Genomic DNA, 16,358 nt, shown 5'->3' on the forward strand with positions numbered 1-16,358 from the left:
TTGTTACTGTCACACATATCACCTGCCACCAAAGGTCTTAATAAGTGTGCTCTTAGACCCCTTGCTGCCTTTTTCTTTTGCCTACAGAATGCGTTGTTAGGTATAATATTTATTCATTTTTAATACTTTGTAAGATTCAACAATATATTCATTTATAAAATTTTCCAAGGCTTTACTTAAATATTACCTTTCTGATGGCCCTTTCTGGTAATCCCCTCACATATCTACTGGCTGTTCCCTGTCTCCTGACAGTCACCACTTGCAAGTGTATGCATGGTACTTCTTACCTTAGCCAACCTCTTTCCTTCACAATGGAACTGTGTGAGTACATTTTTGCTGAGGAACATAACTCCAATACCCAGCAGAGCCTGACACACAGTGGGCTCTCACTACATTTCCTCAGTGTAAGTCGTCCTCAGGTGTTCCTTCTGCTATATTGGGAACTTTTTAAAATTGACTGTTTTATAACACTCAGCACCTCAGAACATTTCTAGGGCTTGCTGTCTGAGAGAGGGCAAAACAGCAAACAAGCCCTTATAATACAATCCCTGCAGCCCAGAGTCTGGCCTTCTCACTCTGGCCCACAGCATAGGAGGCCACACCCTTTGCCTTCCTCATGCCAGGGTCAGATGCTCAACAACTAGAAGCCATTCCTGTGGCCCAGGCTTGCCAGTGTTGTTCAAACCAGGCAATCCCACGCTGGGCACTGCACCTTCCATTACTTTTCTCACGGCCAGCCCCAAAGGATCACGTGAAACCTTCCTTCCAGGTTTGTCTTCCTTCCTGCCATCTTTCCTGTGGCAGTGTCCAGGGAACCCACTTCCTATCTTTAGGTCAAGACAAAAATAAGCCATTTTATGTTGAGCCATTTCTATATCCTCTTTTGTGGCCATATCTGACTATCACACAAATGCAAACTAGACATTGCCACACAGGTGGGTTCGTGAAGTTGCAGGTAAGTGTGGCAAGCCTTGTGACAAGAGTTGGAAGATGACAAAACACAGCCGAGGAGGTGATGGGGAAAGAAAGGAGGTGGCTGGTAAGACATGAGTCACACCCAAGAAACTGTCAAGAAACAATGTGCTGTCCATGTCACATTTCAAAAGGTCTCTCCAAGGCAGATTTACACTCTTTAGTCACACAATGGTATCTAAAAGCTCCAAGGAGCCTGAAATCAAAACCACAAGGAAATTCAAATAGAAGGGAGATACACTGACACAGGACCAATGGCAAAATAAGTCACCTGGGTGTTACAGGACTCATTAGCACACAGTATTGAAAACAGCCTTAAATAAAATGGCACTCCCAATTCTGGGGGTGTATGTATATAACTAGGAAACTGATTATAAAGAAATTATAAGAAGAGCAGATGAAAAAAGCAAATACAAAAGAGTGAAAAATCTGATTATATAAAACATGTGAATGCCAGAACAGTGTTCTGGTGAGATGGGCCTAGGGTACCTGCGCTTTGCCATATCTTGCTCGTGGGCTCTGAGGGTACTTTCGAACCAGTTCTTCAAATGCGTTCACTGCTTCCTCAATTTTACCCTGTTAGGGAGGTACAACTGCATAAGTATAATGCCTCTGAATAACGATATTTAGATTTTTTATTTAATAAGTCACCAAAGAATTGTTTAGCGTTCTTTTTGAGTACCAAACAGAGTAGCACACTTAAAAAGAAAGAAACAAAAACCCCAAGCAATGTTAAGTAGCAAACATAAAACTGTAATAAGTGTTATAACCTTAATTTTTAAAATAATGTGTGCTGATAATGATGAAAAATGAATTTTGTTGAAGATGACCACGTTTTTCTTAATCTATCTAGTCCCCACATTTCTTTAATGAAGATGTTTACACTATATGTGGGGGCAAACACTACTAGCAGGAGGATCCCTTGGGCCTGTCAGAGGGAACAAGGCATCACCTTAGGTTTGAAGTATCTGGAAAGCAGGAAGAATAAACAAGGAGTCTGTGAGGGCCACTTGGCCATGGCACTGAGCGCTGGTGGAAGTCGGGGTCGATTTGGCTCGTCCGGCTGAGTGGGACACATGGCTGCCTCTGTGACATGCATGAGCTCTTAAGTGCCTTCTCTAAGGTTCTTTAAAGATAAATACCATCAATGTCCTATGGGGGGATGTAACACATTACTGCTAATTTCCTGACTGGAGAAATGAAGGCTGAAAATGGGTTTGTGATGTTGGAAGCAAGGTGTCAGAAAGAAAGGCTCCAGGGGAGACTCTACTCATGCCAAGCAAGCTCCCAAAGCTGTCAGCATTCCTTGGCCCATGGCTACATTGCTCTAATCTCTTCTTCTGTCTCCACAAGGGCTTCCTTTGTATCTGACTATCTTTACTTCTGTCTGGACCAAATCTCTGTTTACCTTTCAGGAAATGATACATTAGGGCCCTTACCAGATAGCCCATGAAAAATCACACCTAGAAAGACCCATTTTTAAGATGTTTCCAAGGTAACATTTACAGGTCCCAGGAAAACAGGATTATCTTTTGAGGAGATCATTTTTAAGTCTAGCAGTGTGGGCTTAGTTACCCACGCATGCAGGACCAGCATAAATCTGGTGCCTTAAAACAAGAAAACTTTGTTTTTTCACAATTCAGGGCAAATGGATGTCAAAATGTTTTCTCCAGAGGCCCCAGGGGAAGTCCAGACCAGTGTTCATTGGCCCCAACATTCCTACTGCCATCAAATTCTCTCTGTGTGCTTCATTCTATAACAGGTTTTCCTCTCTTAAGCAAACATGACTATACTTAGGGACTAAATAGAGACTGCAGTATAATCTTGACCTTTAGATCTTTAAGTCAATCACATTTGAAGGACCTTTTCTCCGAATAATGAAACCTGTACAGAGTCCAGTTTGGCCATCTTTTGGTGGACCCTCTTCAGCTTATCACATCCAGCATTAATTGCCAAGCCACTTTCATGGCCATTGTGTTACTAACAGACCCCAAACCAGACATACCAGATCCATAACAGATTTTACAGCATATTGTTCTTCTTTGGCAAAAGTAGCATCCCATTTTGGCTCTCCTAGGCATCCTTTGGATCATCGCAAGCCACGGGCTGTGTGGCTGCCATTGAGAATCACCATAGCTGCTCACACGTGCATTGGCTGTAATGTTGATGTGTCTGTTTTCAGTCAGCTTCTTCTCCTTCAAGATCTTTTCTAGCTACTAACACTGCTACTAAATACATATTCTGATTTTAAGAGCACACATTATTTATAATGAATTGCCTAAAAATGATCTGTCCCTTAATGTAGCTTACTTATACAGAGACAGTTCTCTGGAGTGATGCATACATGAGCCATGCTGTTTTGGCATGAAGCCAGATGGATGGCAGAATCCACTGGAGAGATGTGGGAAGTGTGGGATGAAGACCAGTTACTATGCATCCAGACGTACAACAGAGCATTGCATTATGGGCTTGGTGAAGATGGCCATTACTTTGAACATATATTCTAGTCGCTTCTGTTTCTCTCATTCTGCCTGAAAAGAAGTGGAGGTGTCTTTGTCTGTGGCATGATTCAAAGTTTGTGGTGTGGGTGACCTTTCCTGTTTTCATTTTAGTATGGTTTTGTTATATTTTCTTACTACCCCCAACTCCTATAAAACAAACAAACAAACAAACACCACCACTAACAACAACAACAAAAACAAAGGAGCGGAAATGACCTACCTCCTCCCTTAAAAACCTTCATTTATAATTATAACCACTATAATAATAATTTCATTATAATAAAATACCATTATAAAAAATAATTCCAAAAAATAAATTTATTTCATTAGGTTATATCAACCCCTGTGTGTGTTAGGGGTGGGGATAAAGGAAAGTCTTAAATAACACATTATTCTTAACAATTTGATGATTCAGGGACAACAAGATGATTCAGTAAGCTAAGGCACTTGCTACTAGGCCTGACAATCCAAATTTGATGCTAGCAAGTTGTCCTCAGATCTTCATAGTTTGTGCCTTCAGGGTAGACCCATGTACATATGTGCACTCACACAAATGTATATGCACACAATCAATGAATAAATAAATGTGCCTTTAAGGCTGTAAATTTGATTATTCAAATGTGATGTGATTTTTATACATTTTTGGATGAAACATAAAAAGCAAGCATATGCTTCCCCTAGGGAGGAATGTGGATGTATGACATAAATGAGGCTGTACTAACTGTTTGGGACACCTTTGCTCAGCCCTCAACGATTCTTGTGTACTGAATTGTAGCCTTTGAAAATGCTAGCTATAGCCAGGCAGTGGTGGGGCATGCCTTTAATCCCAGTACTTGGGAGGCAGAGGCAGGTGGATTTCTGAGTTCCAGGACAGCCTGGTCTACAAAGTGAGTTCCAGTACAGCCAGGGCTACACAGAGAAACCCTGTTTCGAAAAAAAAAAAAAAAAAAAGAAAAAAAAGAAAAGAAAAGACTAGCTATAAAAACAATCGTAAACAAGATTTAATTATTCTGATGGTTTTGTCACAACACATCTGGAGAGAAGGTCACATGTGGCTGCTGTTCCTGCCTCTTTAATGCTACAGGCTCACAGAGCTCCTACAGGAAAACACCATCCTTTCTCCAAATGAGCAAGACTGGAGGACACCCTGTGGACCAGGCCATTACTTTAAATCCCTTTGATTCATGAGCTCCTTAGTAACTCAGCCCACGTTTTTCACTCATTATAACCACAGAAAACTCCTTCTTTAAAGTCCTTTACTGATGTTTTAGCTCCCAAGATACCTGTACCACCAGCCTCCTGCACGTTTGCATGTGTAATCTGTCTGGAGCAGAGAAGGTGAAGGAAACACACCAAGAGAAGTGTGAATCCACACCCCCAAGTCACCTCCGCCAAACACACACACATGCGCACACACAGACCCAAAACAAACAACAACAAAAGCCATAGATGGCTTTGCTTTATGAAGTAAAACAAAATAAATGCAGAAATCATTCTACTGACAATAATCTAGGTACAGTGGATCCTCACTGTCGACAGCATCCTCTTGAGTTGGTGTTTCTATGTGCTGGTGACCAGGGTTGGCCAAAGCTCATTTGTGAAGTCCTGTCCAATGCTGGTTACAGAGGCCTTTTGCTCCTGCTACTTCTAGTAAACAGGTAAGAAGTGAAAACTTATCCCACTTCTGTCCCTGACTTGTGTATTCCTCTTATCGCCATTTCCTGGATTGCTTACTTTCTGACCACCTCTTTGTAGCTAATGGCTGTTCAATAGAAGCGCACAGGGCAGGAAAACTAAAGACCAGTACATACTCTAAACTGAAATAAAATCAAAAGAAATTTCTAAGAAAAGCAAGCAGATAATTAAAGATCCTAACTACAATATAATAAATATATTGTGGTCATTATTATAACATATTATATGGCTATGTCAATTCATTGTTTTCAAAAGCCAGACCATCTGGCAAGAAACCAGAACATTGCAATTACTTGATGACAGAGCAGAGTAGTCATGAGCGCTATTTACCTAAGTGAGGAGGACACTAAACCTGTGACATTTCACAGCCTCAGGTGCTGGAGAAGGCTCTTTGTGTTTGCACTGGCATGCTACAGAATTAGCTGCTTGTCGGAATACAACACAACACAAATTTCTTCTAATTTGAGCTTTACAAAAAGCAAGAGGGATTTAGGACTACTCCCATCATCTCATTTGTATAAACGAGGAGGAAACTGAAGCCCACAGTGGCCAAGTGGTTATGGAATCCATGTAATTAGCACTCGATGGGGGGTGGGCTGACACCAGGCCAGAGGTCCTGTGGTTCTCTTCCTCTGTGGCCCCTGGGTGCAGTTCTGTTCCACATGACCTGGTTCACATAGAACTGTGTTGAGGTGCCGGGAGAGCCACTGATGGTTTCTTTCACATTTACTATTGTTGTTGTTGCCATCGTTATTATACTTCTCACAGTCCTGCAGTTCCCATGTTTGTAACAAGAAAACCATCGTACACTCTTGTGCAAATCAAAAATAGCAACCTACCCTTTTCCGGAGCTTTTCTGCAGCATCCAGCTCAGCCTTAATTGTCTTATCAAATTTGTTCAGAAGTTTAGGCTTCTTCTTCTTAACTGAAAGGAGAGAGAGAGGGGGGGGATTTCCATTTAATTTGCTTTTTGTCAATGCAGTTACTTAGAATAAGGCCGAGAAGCCAGGTTTTGGTGTCCAGCATGTATGTGCGGGAACAAGAGTCTACCAATTCACCTTCAACCAGTCAGCACAGAGTGGGTAACCCCTAGGAAGATGACGCCATCTTGCAGGCTATCCTGTACTACATGGCACAGAAATTCCCTTTGTACAAGCAGAATGTGGCCACCATTTTGACCAAGTCAGTAGGTGAACCTTTCTAAGAGTGTGTACTCACTGGCTGATTAAAATCTTAACATTGTCAGACACGTTCTGGTGATTTGTAGGCAGCGATCTCTGTCCTTCTGTTGTCCTTGCCTTGGGATGACAAGAGCCATACTCATACTTGACAGAAAAATCTATCACAGAAAGCCACAACTACCCCGCAGATTCTGTTTCTGCTAAATGAGAATACCGCAGGCTTCGTTCTTCTTATTCTTAGCACTATTTCTTATGCCAATTTCTACATAAAACGTCTTTTCTTATGTTCCTCAGCTGAAAATACTGCTATGCCTTGATTCCAAGCCATGTGACCGATAAAGGATTCCATACTGCTCAGCTTGGGAGCTCTCTCCCATCTCTTCCTTCTTGCTGAGGCTCCTGTGTTCGTCCCTGCCCCTTCTCTCCTCCACCATGCACATGTCTTTGATGATCTCTCCCCCATATAACTTCTAGTATCCTAGTCATCCCTGTACTTACTAAGCCCAAATCATAGACTCCTGCAGGGACTCAGTACGTCTTAAACCAAAGCTGAGGTTTATCATTTTCTTACTACATTGCTTGGGCTGCTGTGTAAACCAAAGAAAGCCCTTCTCCTAAGGGCATTGCACTCTACAAGCATGAGGGCAGGCTGCTGGTGCACACTTGCCTGCACCCCTGGAAAACTCAGGCACAGGGAATTCCCTGAGAGCCCAGCTTGCCAAAGGCTTGAAGGATAAAGCAGAAACTTCCAGATAGAGAAGGGGCTCGCACTGGAAATGCTACACGCTAGGATAAAAGAGAACAACCCAAAGATGGACATTCCTTTTACATTAAACTTACAAACCTGTTAACCTTCACCTTATTCTGGGACAAAGAAGGGAGACCCTGTCCCCAAGGGCCCGTGTATACACTCACATCCCCCCTCCTCTGCCTGGGAAATCAATCTCCACTGTGGATCACTTGCCAGCTTCTCTTGGGCTCCATCCGCATTTAAGGATGCTAAACTCCCTGTCACTTTACAGCAGACAGACCAACCATCCAAACCAAGCCCATCCGTTTCCGCTCACCCTCCTCTTTCCAGTCCCCTCATGATAGCACTTCACCAGTTACCCTCTCAGTCCTCTGGCTTCCTCGCCTACCACATGGGTAAACACAGGCCTTCATGGCTGGCTCTGCAGATTTCCCCACTGTGTTCTCGGTGTCACCAGGCATGAAGCTCAGGTTAATATGAGATTTATTTAGAAAAAAATAAATTATTAATAGTCTGGGGCACCCAGAACAGTCTACAGATAGGTAAAATGCCCACTAAAGAGTCACATGTAAGTACCCTAGTCATAACAGCACAAACATGGAGAAAATATTAAAACCTCATGGCACCTACCACGAAGAATATCCTCTGCCCCAGATTTCATACTGAAATTCAAGTTTTAGCCTATCATGGTTAGTTTTATTTTTAAATATTTATAAGCACGGGGAAGTTTTCTCAGTTGTAAAGTTCACCTATGCTTATTATGGAGGCAAATGAACAAGATGCAGGGATGAGGATTTTGGTTCCTGTCGGGACAAGACGCAGCAAACCTCTTGCTCTCTGTACCTCAAGAGTCTCATCTACAAATGAGAGCTTCTGCTGGGTCTGTCTGATTTTCTTCAATTTAATCGTGTTACTCAAGTTCTTCCCCACCCCCCATGGCCTAGGGATTGGACCCCACGTCTAACACATGCTAGAAATGCGCTCTTTCACTGACCTGTATTCCTTTCTTCTTGTTTCGATGTCATTAAAGACAGATTTGAACTCATTCTACATCCCAGGCAAGTCTTGAAGTTGTAGTCCTCCTTCCTCAGCTGTCTGAATACCTCAGATTATAGACCTGCACCCCACGCCCAGCCACCGAGCCTTTCAAAGTAGTTGCATAAGGGACTAGGGAGAGGGATGGTTATTTTTGTTGAATTTGGATCACTTAAGATGGTTTGGGAAGACTGTCGATTTTATAGCAGAGACGTCTATTTTCCTATTGCTGCCAGCACAGGTCTCTTTCCAGAAGTACAAAGGAAATGAGACTGTCGCACTTCAAATCTTTGCTTCCTTTACTATGCTATAGTTGGGGTATCAAGACAAATATGATGAAAAAGAACAGCAGAAGGCGTGGGAAAAGCACTAACATTAAATACTCAGTCTGCATAAAAATTAATCATGGCCTAGCAATGGAGGAGGCAGGTAGATCTCTGAGTTTGAGGTGAGTTTGGCTTGGTTTGAGTTTGGCTTGAGTTTCAGGTCTACAGAATGAGTTTCAGGACAGCCCGGAAACAGTTTCACAGAGAAACCCTGTCTGAAACTCAGCCTGGTCTCCACAGCTGAGCCACAGGACAATCAGGACTGACACATGAGCAGTCTGATCTCATGATTTCCCCCCATGTCCCTTTAGGTCCTAGACAATGTTTCAGAGTGTGCTTCATGGCAGAAGCTGGCCACCTGCAGAACACCTAGAATCTTCCCATTTTACATGAACTGCTTCACCCAAGACAGCAAGCAAAACAATTTCTCCAACAAACACAAATTAAAAACTTAAGTTTTCTACCCATTTTCTATGCCTACAGTGCCACACTGTTCTGAGGATCTTTCTGAAACACGGGTGGTTCACGCTACTGCATTATTCAAAGTAATCTTGTTGATCCCAGAATATCCAAATCAAAGCCCAAATTCCTTCAAAAGTCCTGTGCTTTGAATGATACGCATCACATCAGACATCAGATTTTCTGCTTATGAAATTCTATCAATATACAAAAATGTTTTGGATTCTACAGCATTTCTTTTTTTTTAAATTTTTTTATTAGGTATTTTCCTCATTTACATTTCCAATGCTATCCCAAAAGTCCCCCATACCCTCCCCCACCCACTCCCACTTCTGGCCCTGGCGTTCCCCTATACTGGGGCATATAAAGTTTGCAAGTCCAATGGGCCTCTCTTTGCAGTGATGGCCGACTAGGCCATCTTCTGATACATATGCAGCTAGAGTCAAGAGCTCCAGGGGGTACTGGTTAGTTCATATTGTTGTTCCACCTATAGGGTTGCAGATCCCTTTAGCTCCTTGGGTACTTTCTCTAGCTCCTCCATTGGGAGCCCTGTGATCCATCCAATAGCTGACTGTGAGCATCCACTTCTGTGTTTGCTAGGCCCCGGCGTAGTCTCACAAGAGACAGCTATACCTGGGTCCTTTCAGCAAAATCTTGCTAGTGTATGCAATGGTGTCAGCAGATTAGTGATACTCAGCCTATAATTGTACATGGTAGGATAGGAATAATATCTGGGAAGAAGTGGAATGGTCCTGGAATAATGGGAACCATAGCTATCCCCAGACAAGGGTAGCCATCTAGGCAGTGGAAGAAGCCATTGCTCTGTAACTCGGGCCCAGCTGTTGGGAAGGGGGCTGATGGCACATGTGCTTTATTTACTGTAGATGGCGTGTACCTTGCTCCTATTGCTGTGACTAGCCCCACAATGATGTACTTCTACCTTGAACTGTGAGCTGAAACAACCCCATTTCCCCCTTAGACTGCTTTTGTCAAAACATTTTATCCCTACTACAAGACAGGAAATTAAAGCAGTCAGTAAGTGGTACCTCTGTTGTTAGCTGTTTATATTGTAAGTGAAAGGACAGACATATTCTAAGGTCTGGTGCCACAACTTACCAATTCTTGTTATTAGTAAAACCTGAATTTTCTAGACTTCTGGTGGGCTGAAGGGGTGATGCTGCTCAGGGCTCACAGGCTCTGACCTGCCATCTGCCTGTGCAAAGATGGAACCTACTGATGCCAAGCTTGCTACAAGAGCCAACAGAGTCCGGCACATGCGCTCAATGATCATAAGGTTTGCAAAGGAAGAACACAAACTATAGCACAAAAGACCAGCGCAATGATAAGACCTAGGCATTGCCACCCTGACAAAGGATTCTACAGGTAAATAGAAGCCACACAGAGACACAGAATCTGCTTCTGTCTGGGGCTGCCACTTTGACACATTTTGATTACTAATTAAACATAGACATTGATTTAACTGTGTGACTGTCTCCCACAAACCCACCTGAAACACTGGACTTATTCTAGGGAATAGTATTTACCTTGAGCTTCTCCGCTGTTGTGCTTCCTGGAACCAGCAGTCCTGCCTTTTCCAAGATGGCCTAGCTCTATTTTCATCCCCCAACACTTACTTGTGAAGTTTACATTTCCTGTATGAAGCCTTCAAAATATGCTACAAAATGTCCAGTCGACCATAACCGGAAGGACGGAAGAGGAAGACAAGAAAAAGAAGCAAGCTCAAATGATTTCCTATAGAACATCCCAAGGAGAGCACTGTATTTCCCATGTCTTACTTCAAGTTTTTAGTGAATTTAGTAGACCTGTACAGATAAGACAGAATATAGGCACAGCTAACCAGGAGCTTCTAGCTTTGAAAAGTTCAGCTATTTTTAGTGGGATATCAAAACTCCATAACACAGCTGGCTTGCTAGCTTTTCTCTCTTCTCTCCTCTTCTCTCCTCTCCTCTCCTCTCCTCTCCTCTCCTCTCCTCTCCTCTCCTCTCCTCTCCTCTCCTCCCCTCTCCTCTCCTCTCCTCTCCTCTCCTCTCCCCTCCCCTCCCCTCCCCTCCCCTCCCCTCCCCTCCCCTCCCCTCCCCTCCCCTCCCCTCCCCTCCCCTCCCCTCCCCTCCCCTCCCCTCCCCTCCCCTCCCCTCCCCTCCCCTCCCCTCTCCCCTCCCCTCCCCTCCCCTCCCCTCCCCTCCCTTCCTCCCTCCCCTCCTTGCCTCCCTCCCTCTCACCCTCCCTCCCTCCCTCCCTCCCTCCCTCCCTCTCACCCTCCATCCTTTCCTTCCTCTCTCTTTCCCTCCCTCCCTCTCCCTCTGTATGGACACTGTCTCTCCTGTAGCCCAGGATGGCCTTGACTTCACCATGAATCTGAAAATGACCTTGAACATCTGATTCTCCCGCCTCCATTACAGGCATGATTATAGACATGAGTCACCATGCCAGATTTTAAGACGTGCAGGGATCAAGACTGAACCCAGGATTTTCTGAATGTTTTAGGCAAGCACTCTACCAACTGAGCTATATTCTGGGCTTCTCAAAATTCTTTTTGTTTTGTTTATGAAACAAAGGTCATACTGTGTTACTTAGACTGGCCTTGAACCCACTATCTCAGGTGATTTTCCTACCTCAGCATCCCAAGTCCCTGGGTTTATGGGTATCAGTTACCACCAGGGAAATTCATTGTTGCTATATAGTTGTCATTTTACTGAATGCTTAAAAAGTCAAATATCTGTCTGCTACCTAGGACACATATTTCAAAAACAGCAGAACCCAAGACTGGGTCTCAGGTTGCCCCAAGAAGACTGCAATGCCAACAGCCTTTACAACTGCTTCCTATCTCTGGCATCTGGCCCAGACATTGAGAAAGTGGGTTGTTCATAGCTTTGATCCTGATGGCAGAGTGGAATTAAGTATTAGTGTAAGTATTACATTGTACAAAGGAACTACCAACTTTGTATTACTGTCTCTAAAGATAAAGGTAGTTTTATAAAGCCATAGTAATTTTCCTTTATTTTGTGTCTTAAGCACCCAGCTACACTGCACAAGCACACCCTAGCTTAGTAGAAAGATGAGGATGTGAGTTTCAGGGATGTCAGTTCTAGGTGGTTTGAAACACTTGGCTAAGCTGCTGTTACCATCAGTGCGATGAAGGTATCTGACTCTGACTGCCAGCCATGAAGGACAGTCATGGGCATCAAGCACCACAACACTTGTTACACTTCTTCCATATGGCTTCTTAATGTGCTCTAGAAGTCTGCTGATTTAACTCCATGGGAAATCTGTATGAGCCATCTTATTAGTAAATGTGTACTTTCTTCTTTTTTGTTTTACTTTGACAGTTGCTCTATGGTTAAACACTTCCTTGGTAGAGGTGTGAGTGACTCTTTTTTTTTTTTCACACTATTCCTATGGATCCACACTGCACTCCTCTTGCTCCCAAAACTTTATTACACCTTGGGAATCTCTAATCCAAACTCCTGGTCTGAGCATATAAGATGGCCCCCTGAGTGAGGGCTCTTGCTACTTGGACTGATGATCTGAGCTTGAGGCATAGAATTCACATGATGGGAGAAGAGAAATGGCTCCTGCAAACTGTCTTCTCTATGTGTGCATGATACCTTCCCCTAATTAAAAGAAAAAAAAGAAAGGAAGAGGAGGAGGGAGGGAGGGAAGGAGGAAAGAAAAAAGGAGAGAGAGAGAGAGAGAGAGAGAGAGAGAGAGAGAGAGAACCAACAAACCGCAACTCTGAAATGCTCTGTTGTACAGGGCTATCCTCCTAGCCAAACTGCTGCAATTTTCTACAGTCCAGGTAGGCTTCCTCGACAAAGATCATCACAGCTGAGTTTGTTGACCTTTCCTCTTGGAAGGAAGGGACAGGGCAGGCTGGGTCATAGAACCCTCACCTGAGCATCCATTCACCCCCACACACCCATCAACACAACAAATTGTATGCAATTCTACATTCGTTGCACGTGGCCATAGGATCTTTGGCAGGAACAAGAGGATATAGGTGGGGAAGTATGGTGGTTTGAATATGTTTGGGCTAGGGAGTGACACTATTAGGAGGTGTGGCCTTGTTGGAGGAAGTGTGTCATTGTGGGGGTGGACTTTGAGACCCTCCTGCTAGCCATGTGGGAGCCAGTCTGCTCCTGGCTTCCTCTGGATGAAGATGTAGAACTCTCAGTTCCTCCAGCCCCACATCTGCCTGGACTCTGCCATGCTCCCACCTTGATGATAATGGACTGAACCTCTGAACCTGTAAGTCAGCCCCAATTAAATGTTGTCCTTATAAGAGTTGCTTGGGTCATGGTGTCTGTTCACAGCAGTAAAACCCAAACTAAGACAGGAAGGATGAATGGAATGGATTCCATCTACACAGGCAGCCATCATTCCTGTTGTGTATATACCTTCCAGTGTGGATTCTCTAGGGTCATCCATGCTCTTGAATGAATGTAATGCCCCACCCACTGCTCTAAGAAAACCTAAATATCTCATTAGCTCCCTCAGGTGAACTCAAGTGAAATCCCAACTTGGTTTATGTTAGGACCTTACAAGGATATACTAGCCAGGTGTGGTGGTGCATGCCTTTAATCCCTGCACTTGGGAGGCAGAGGCAGGCGGAATTCTGACATCGAGGCCAGCCTGGTCTACAAGGTGAGTTCCAGGACAGCCAGGGCTATACAGAGAAATCCTGTCTTGGAAAAAAAAAAAAAAAAAAAAAAAAGAAGGATACTGGTTGTTCTATCTTCCTCAAGTAAAGGAATTTTAGTAACATGCCCAGAAATCTGGTGCCCAGAGTAACACATGTTACAAATCTGATACTTCAATGCATACAAACTTTGTTTCATGCAAAAAATTAAATATGTATGTCTTACCTTTTCTGTTAGTATGATAAGATATCCTGACAAAATCAAAGATGAAGAGGTTCATCTTGAGTCACAGTTTCAGCTTTCATCATGGCAGGGAAGGACCATGGCAGGGTGTTAGAGGTTGAGGCTATAACTGCACCCACCTCAAGGAAGCAAAGAGTGAAGAATCGCTGTGCTCAGATCACTTCCCCCTTCTTATATAGTCTAGGAAATTGGCTTAGGGAATGGTGCCACCTATGGGTGAGTCTTCCAATATTAATTAAAGTAATCAAGATAAAGCCCCTGAGGCTTATATCTCAGGTGATTTTATATCTCATAGTGGTGACAATTAAGATTAACCATCAGAATATAAAAAAATAACTTCAGTCTATATGAATCAAGTATATATGAAATATAAGTGTTGTATGTCAAGACTTGTGTCTCATCCTCAAGGCATCTCACTATGCATATGCAAATATTCCAAAACTCTGGGGAGATGCTCTGTCTAAGCTGCCAGCCTTCGGGGAGCAGTGAGCTGGGAAGGGTAGAAATCAAAAACATTTCTAATTCCAAATATTTCAAGTAAAGGATACTCAACTTCTACAGCTATGCCTCAGAAATATGAAAAATACAAATGCAACAAGTTAAAGTAATTAATTTAGAGGAAAGAAATATGAGATTATATTATGGTACCTAAGGAAAATGTGCTTCCCACCTAAGATGCAGGATGAAGCTAACAGTCATATAAAGCAATTTTACTACAGTAATCTTGGTAAATATCAATTAAGACAAATTCTAATATACATATTAATCTTCCTGACTTAAAATCAGAAGTTACATTTGATGTAAAACAAAATCACTGATAAATTTCAGCAAAAGGTAAACATGAAGACAAGTCAGAAGAAAGAGTAAACAACCGAGTACGCCCGTACAGAGTCCTACATTCAGATTTCTGATGGAAATCTCTCTGCCGAGCACGGGATGAGCACGCTTGTGCCTACACTGGAGTGTTCCTAGGAGAGCAGCAGGGAATGTGGGCTGGAGCCCACAGCCATTTTCTCTTTCATTTAAAGGTGGGAATTGTGCAAGGTCTTCCCTACTGCTAAGCATCCCACTGGTTCTGCAATCAGTTTGCTAGTAAATTGAGTGACAGACACGTTCTCTGCTGCTGAGAAACCCAATCAGCAGCCAGACATGGAAGTGTTTCCGGCAGGAGCCTTTCTCTGTATTATTGCTATGTGAGAAAAGAAAATTAATGTACTTGATCCAAAAGTAACCCCTTGCAGGGATTCACTCTCCAAGACTACACACTTCATAAGGAGTGGGAGAAGGGGTACATTTGGACCACTCTGGGGAGATGCTCTGTCTAAGCTGCCAGCCTTCGGGGAGCAGTGAGCTGGGAAGGGTAGACAGTGCCTCCTTCCTGGCCTCCTACAGCTGAGGAAAAATGGACCTTTGTTCTCCTCAGAATTAAATATCAACTACAAACCAGCAGGAGTCCAATATTCAAAGCTTACACTGAACAGGGAACATAAATATTTCTTTAGCTAAGAGACACTAACTAATCCAACACAGTAAACATTCTATAAAGGGCAATTGTTTTCCTCTGCCCCCTTGATGGAAATACTGTGAGATGCAGCTGGGAGCCTTCCATGGAGGCGGCAAGTATTTCAGTTCATTAAATGGAGTTGGCTGTCTCCCCATAGGGTTATTTTAATAAATTATACATCATTCCCCTTCTAGAGTAATAATCCTTTAACAGATGTGACCCCATATGTTAAATTAGAAATTTTAGACACTAAGTAATGCAGTTTTTAAGATGTAAGAGAAACCCCATCAGTGCCAAAGCAGTCCATACTCTTACACAGTCATTATGAATGCTATCTCCGTGGGCACCTTTCAGGAGGGAAGAGCTCAACTCTGGCTTAACTCCAGAGTCCGTTCTGACAATCTTCATCCTCTGGTTCCCTAACCATTAACTGAGTATCTAAGCAACACAAGCCAGGAGCTGGAAGTGCAGCCCCAGGGCAGATCACATGCTCAGCACAGGCAAGGTGTGGGTGCCATCCTCAACAAGTAAATGGGTAAGGGTAAAGGTGGCTGGACAGGGACACACTCAGCAGCAAACACAAACCAACATAGTCAATGTAGGGAAGGCAGAAAAGCCAGCCGAACAAGCATGAGCTCAAAAAGCATCACAGGTGGCGAAAATGCATGGGGCTGCCCATATTAACAACCCCCAAAGCATTACTGCTCAATACAATAACTAACTGGTGTTCATTAAAATGAGATTTGTAGTCTCTAATTACCAGCCAGGAAATTCTGTAAAACCCTCACTTTCAAAGACATATGTCAGAAAATTATCTTCCAAACTATTAATTTTGTTTAAATAGTGCTTAAAGGTACTTGAATTCTTCCTTTAAAAGCTTTGTTTCTGTGAAAGTGATTTCCCATTAATGTCAAAACAATGCCCTTCATATAATCTCCAAGCCTGGCTTGGCACCAGCATCTCTGAGAGAACCTAAAATGATTAGGGACTCCCAAACCCTATGATGGGTAAGCAGCAAGTGACTGTGAGGTAC

The 16,358-nt window shown here is 43.2% G+C and overlaps 1 protein-coding gene across 3 annotated transcripts in view; it reads right to left on the reverse strand.

Annotated features, from left to right (window-relative positions):
• Positions 1-16,358, reverse strand: part of Asph (aspartate-beta-hydroxylase) — a 220,260-nt gene that overhangs the window by 87,133 nt on the left and 116,769 nt on the right. For all 3 annotated transcript variants that reach the window (NM_001290367.1, NM_001177849.1, NM_023066.3), the window contains 2 exons: positions 6,008-6,093; positions 1,462-1,548 (listed from right to left, as the gene is read on the reverse strand). In NM_001290367.1, coding sequence (NP_001277296.1) covers positions 1,462-1,548; positions 6,008-6,093 — 173 coding nt within the window. The remainder of the gene's footprint in view (positions 1-1,461; positions 1,549-6,007; positions 6,094-16,358) is intronic.

This window comes from Mus musculus, chromosome 4, assembly GCF_000001635.26.
Source record: "Mus musculus strain C57BL/6J chromosome 4, GRCm38.p6 C57BL/6J".
NCBI classification, from domain to species: Eukaryota; Metazoa; Chordata; class Mammalia; order Rodentia; family Muridae; genus Mus; species Mus musculus.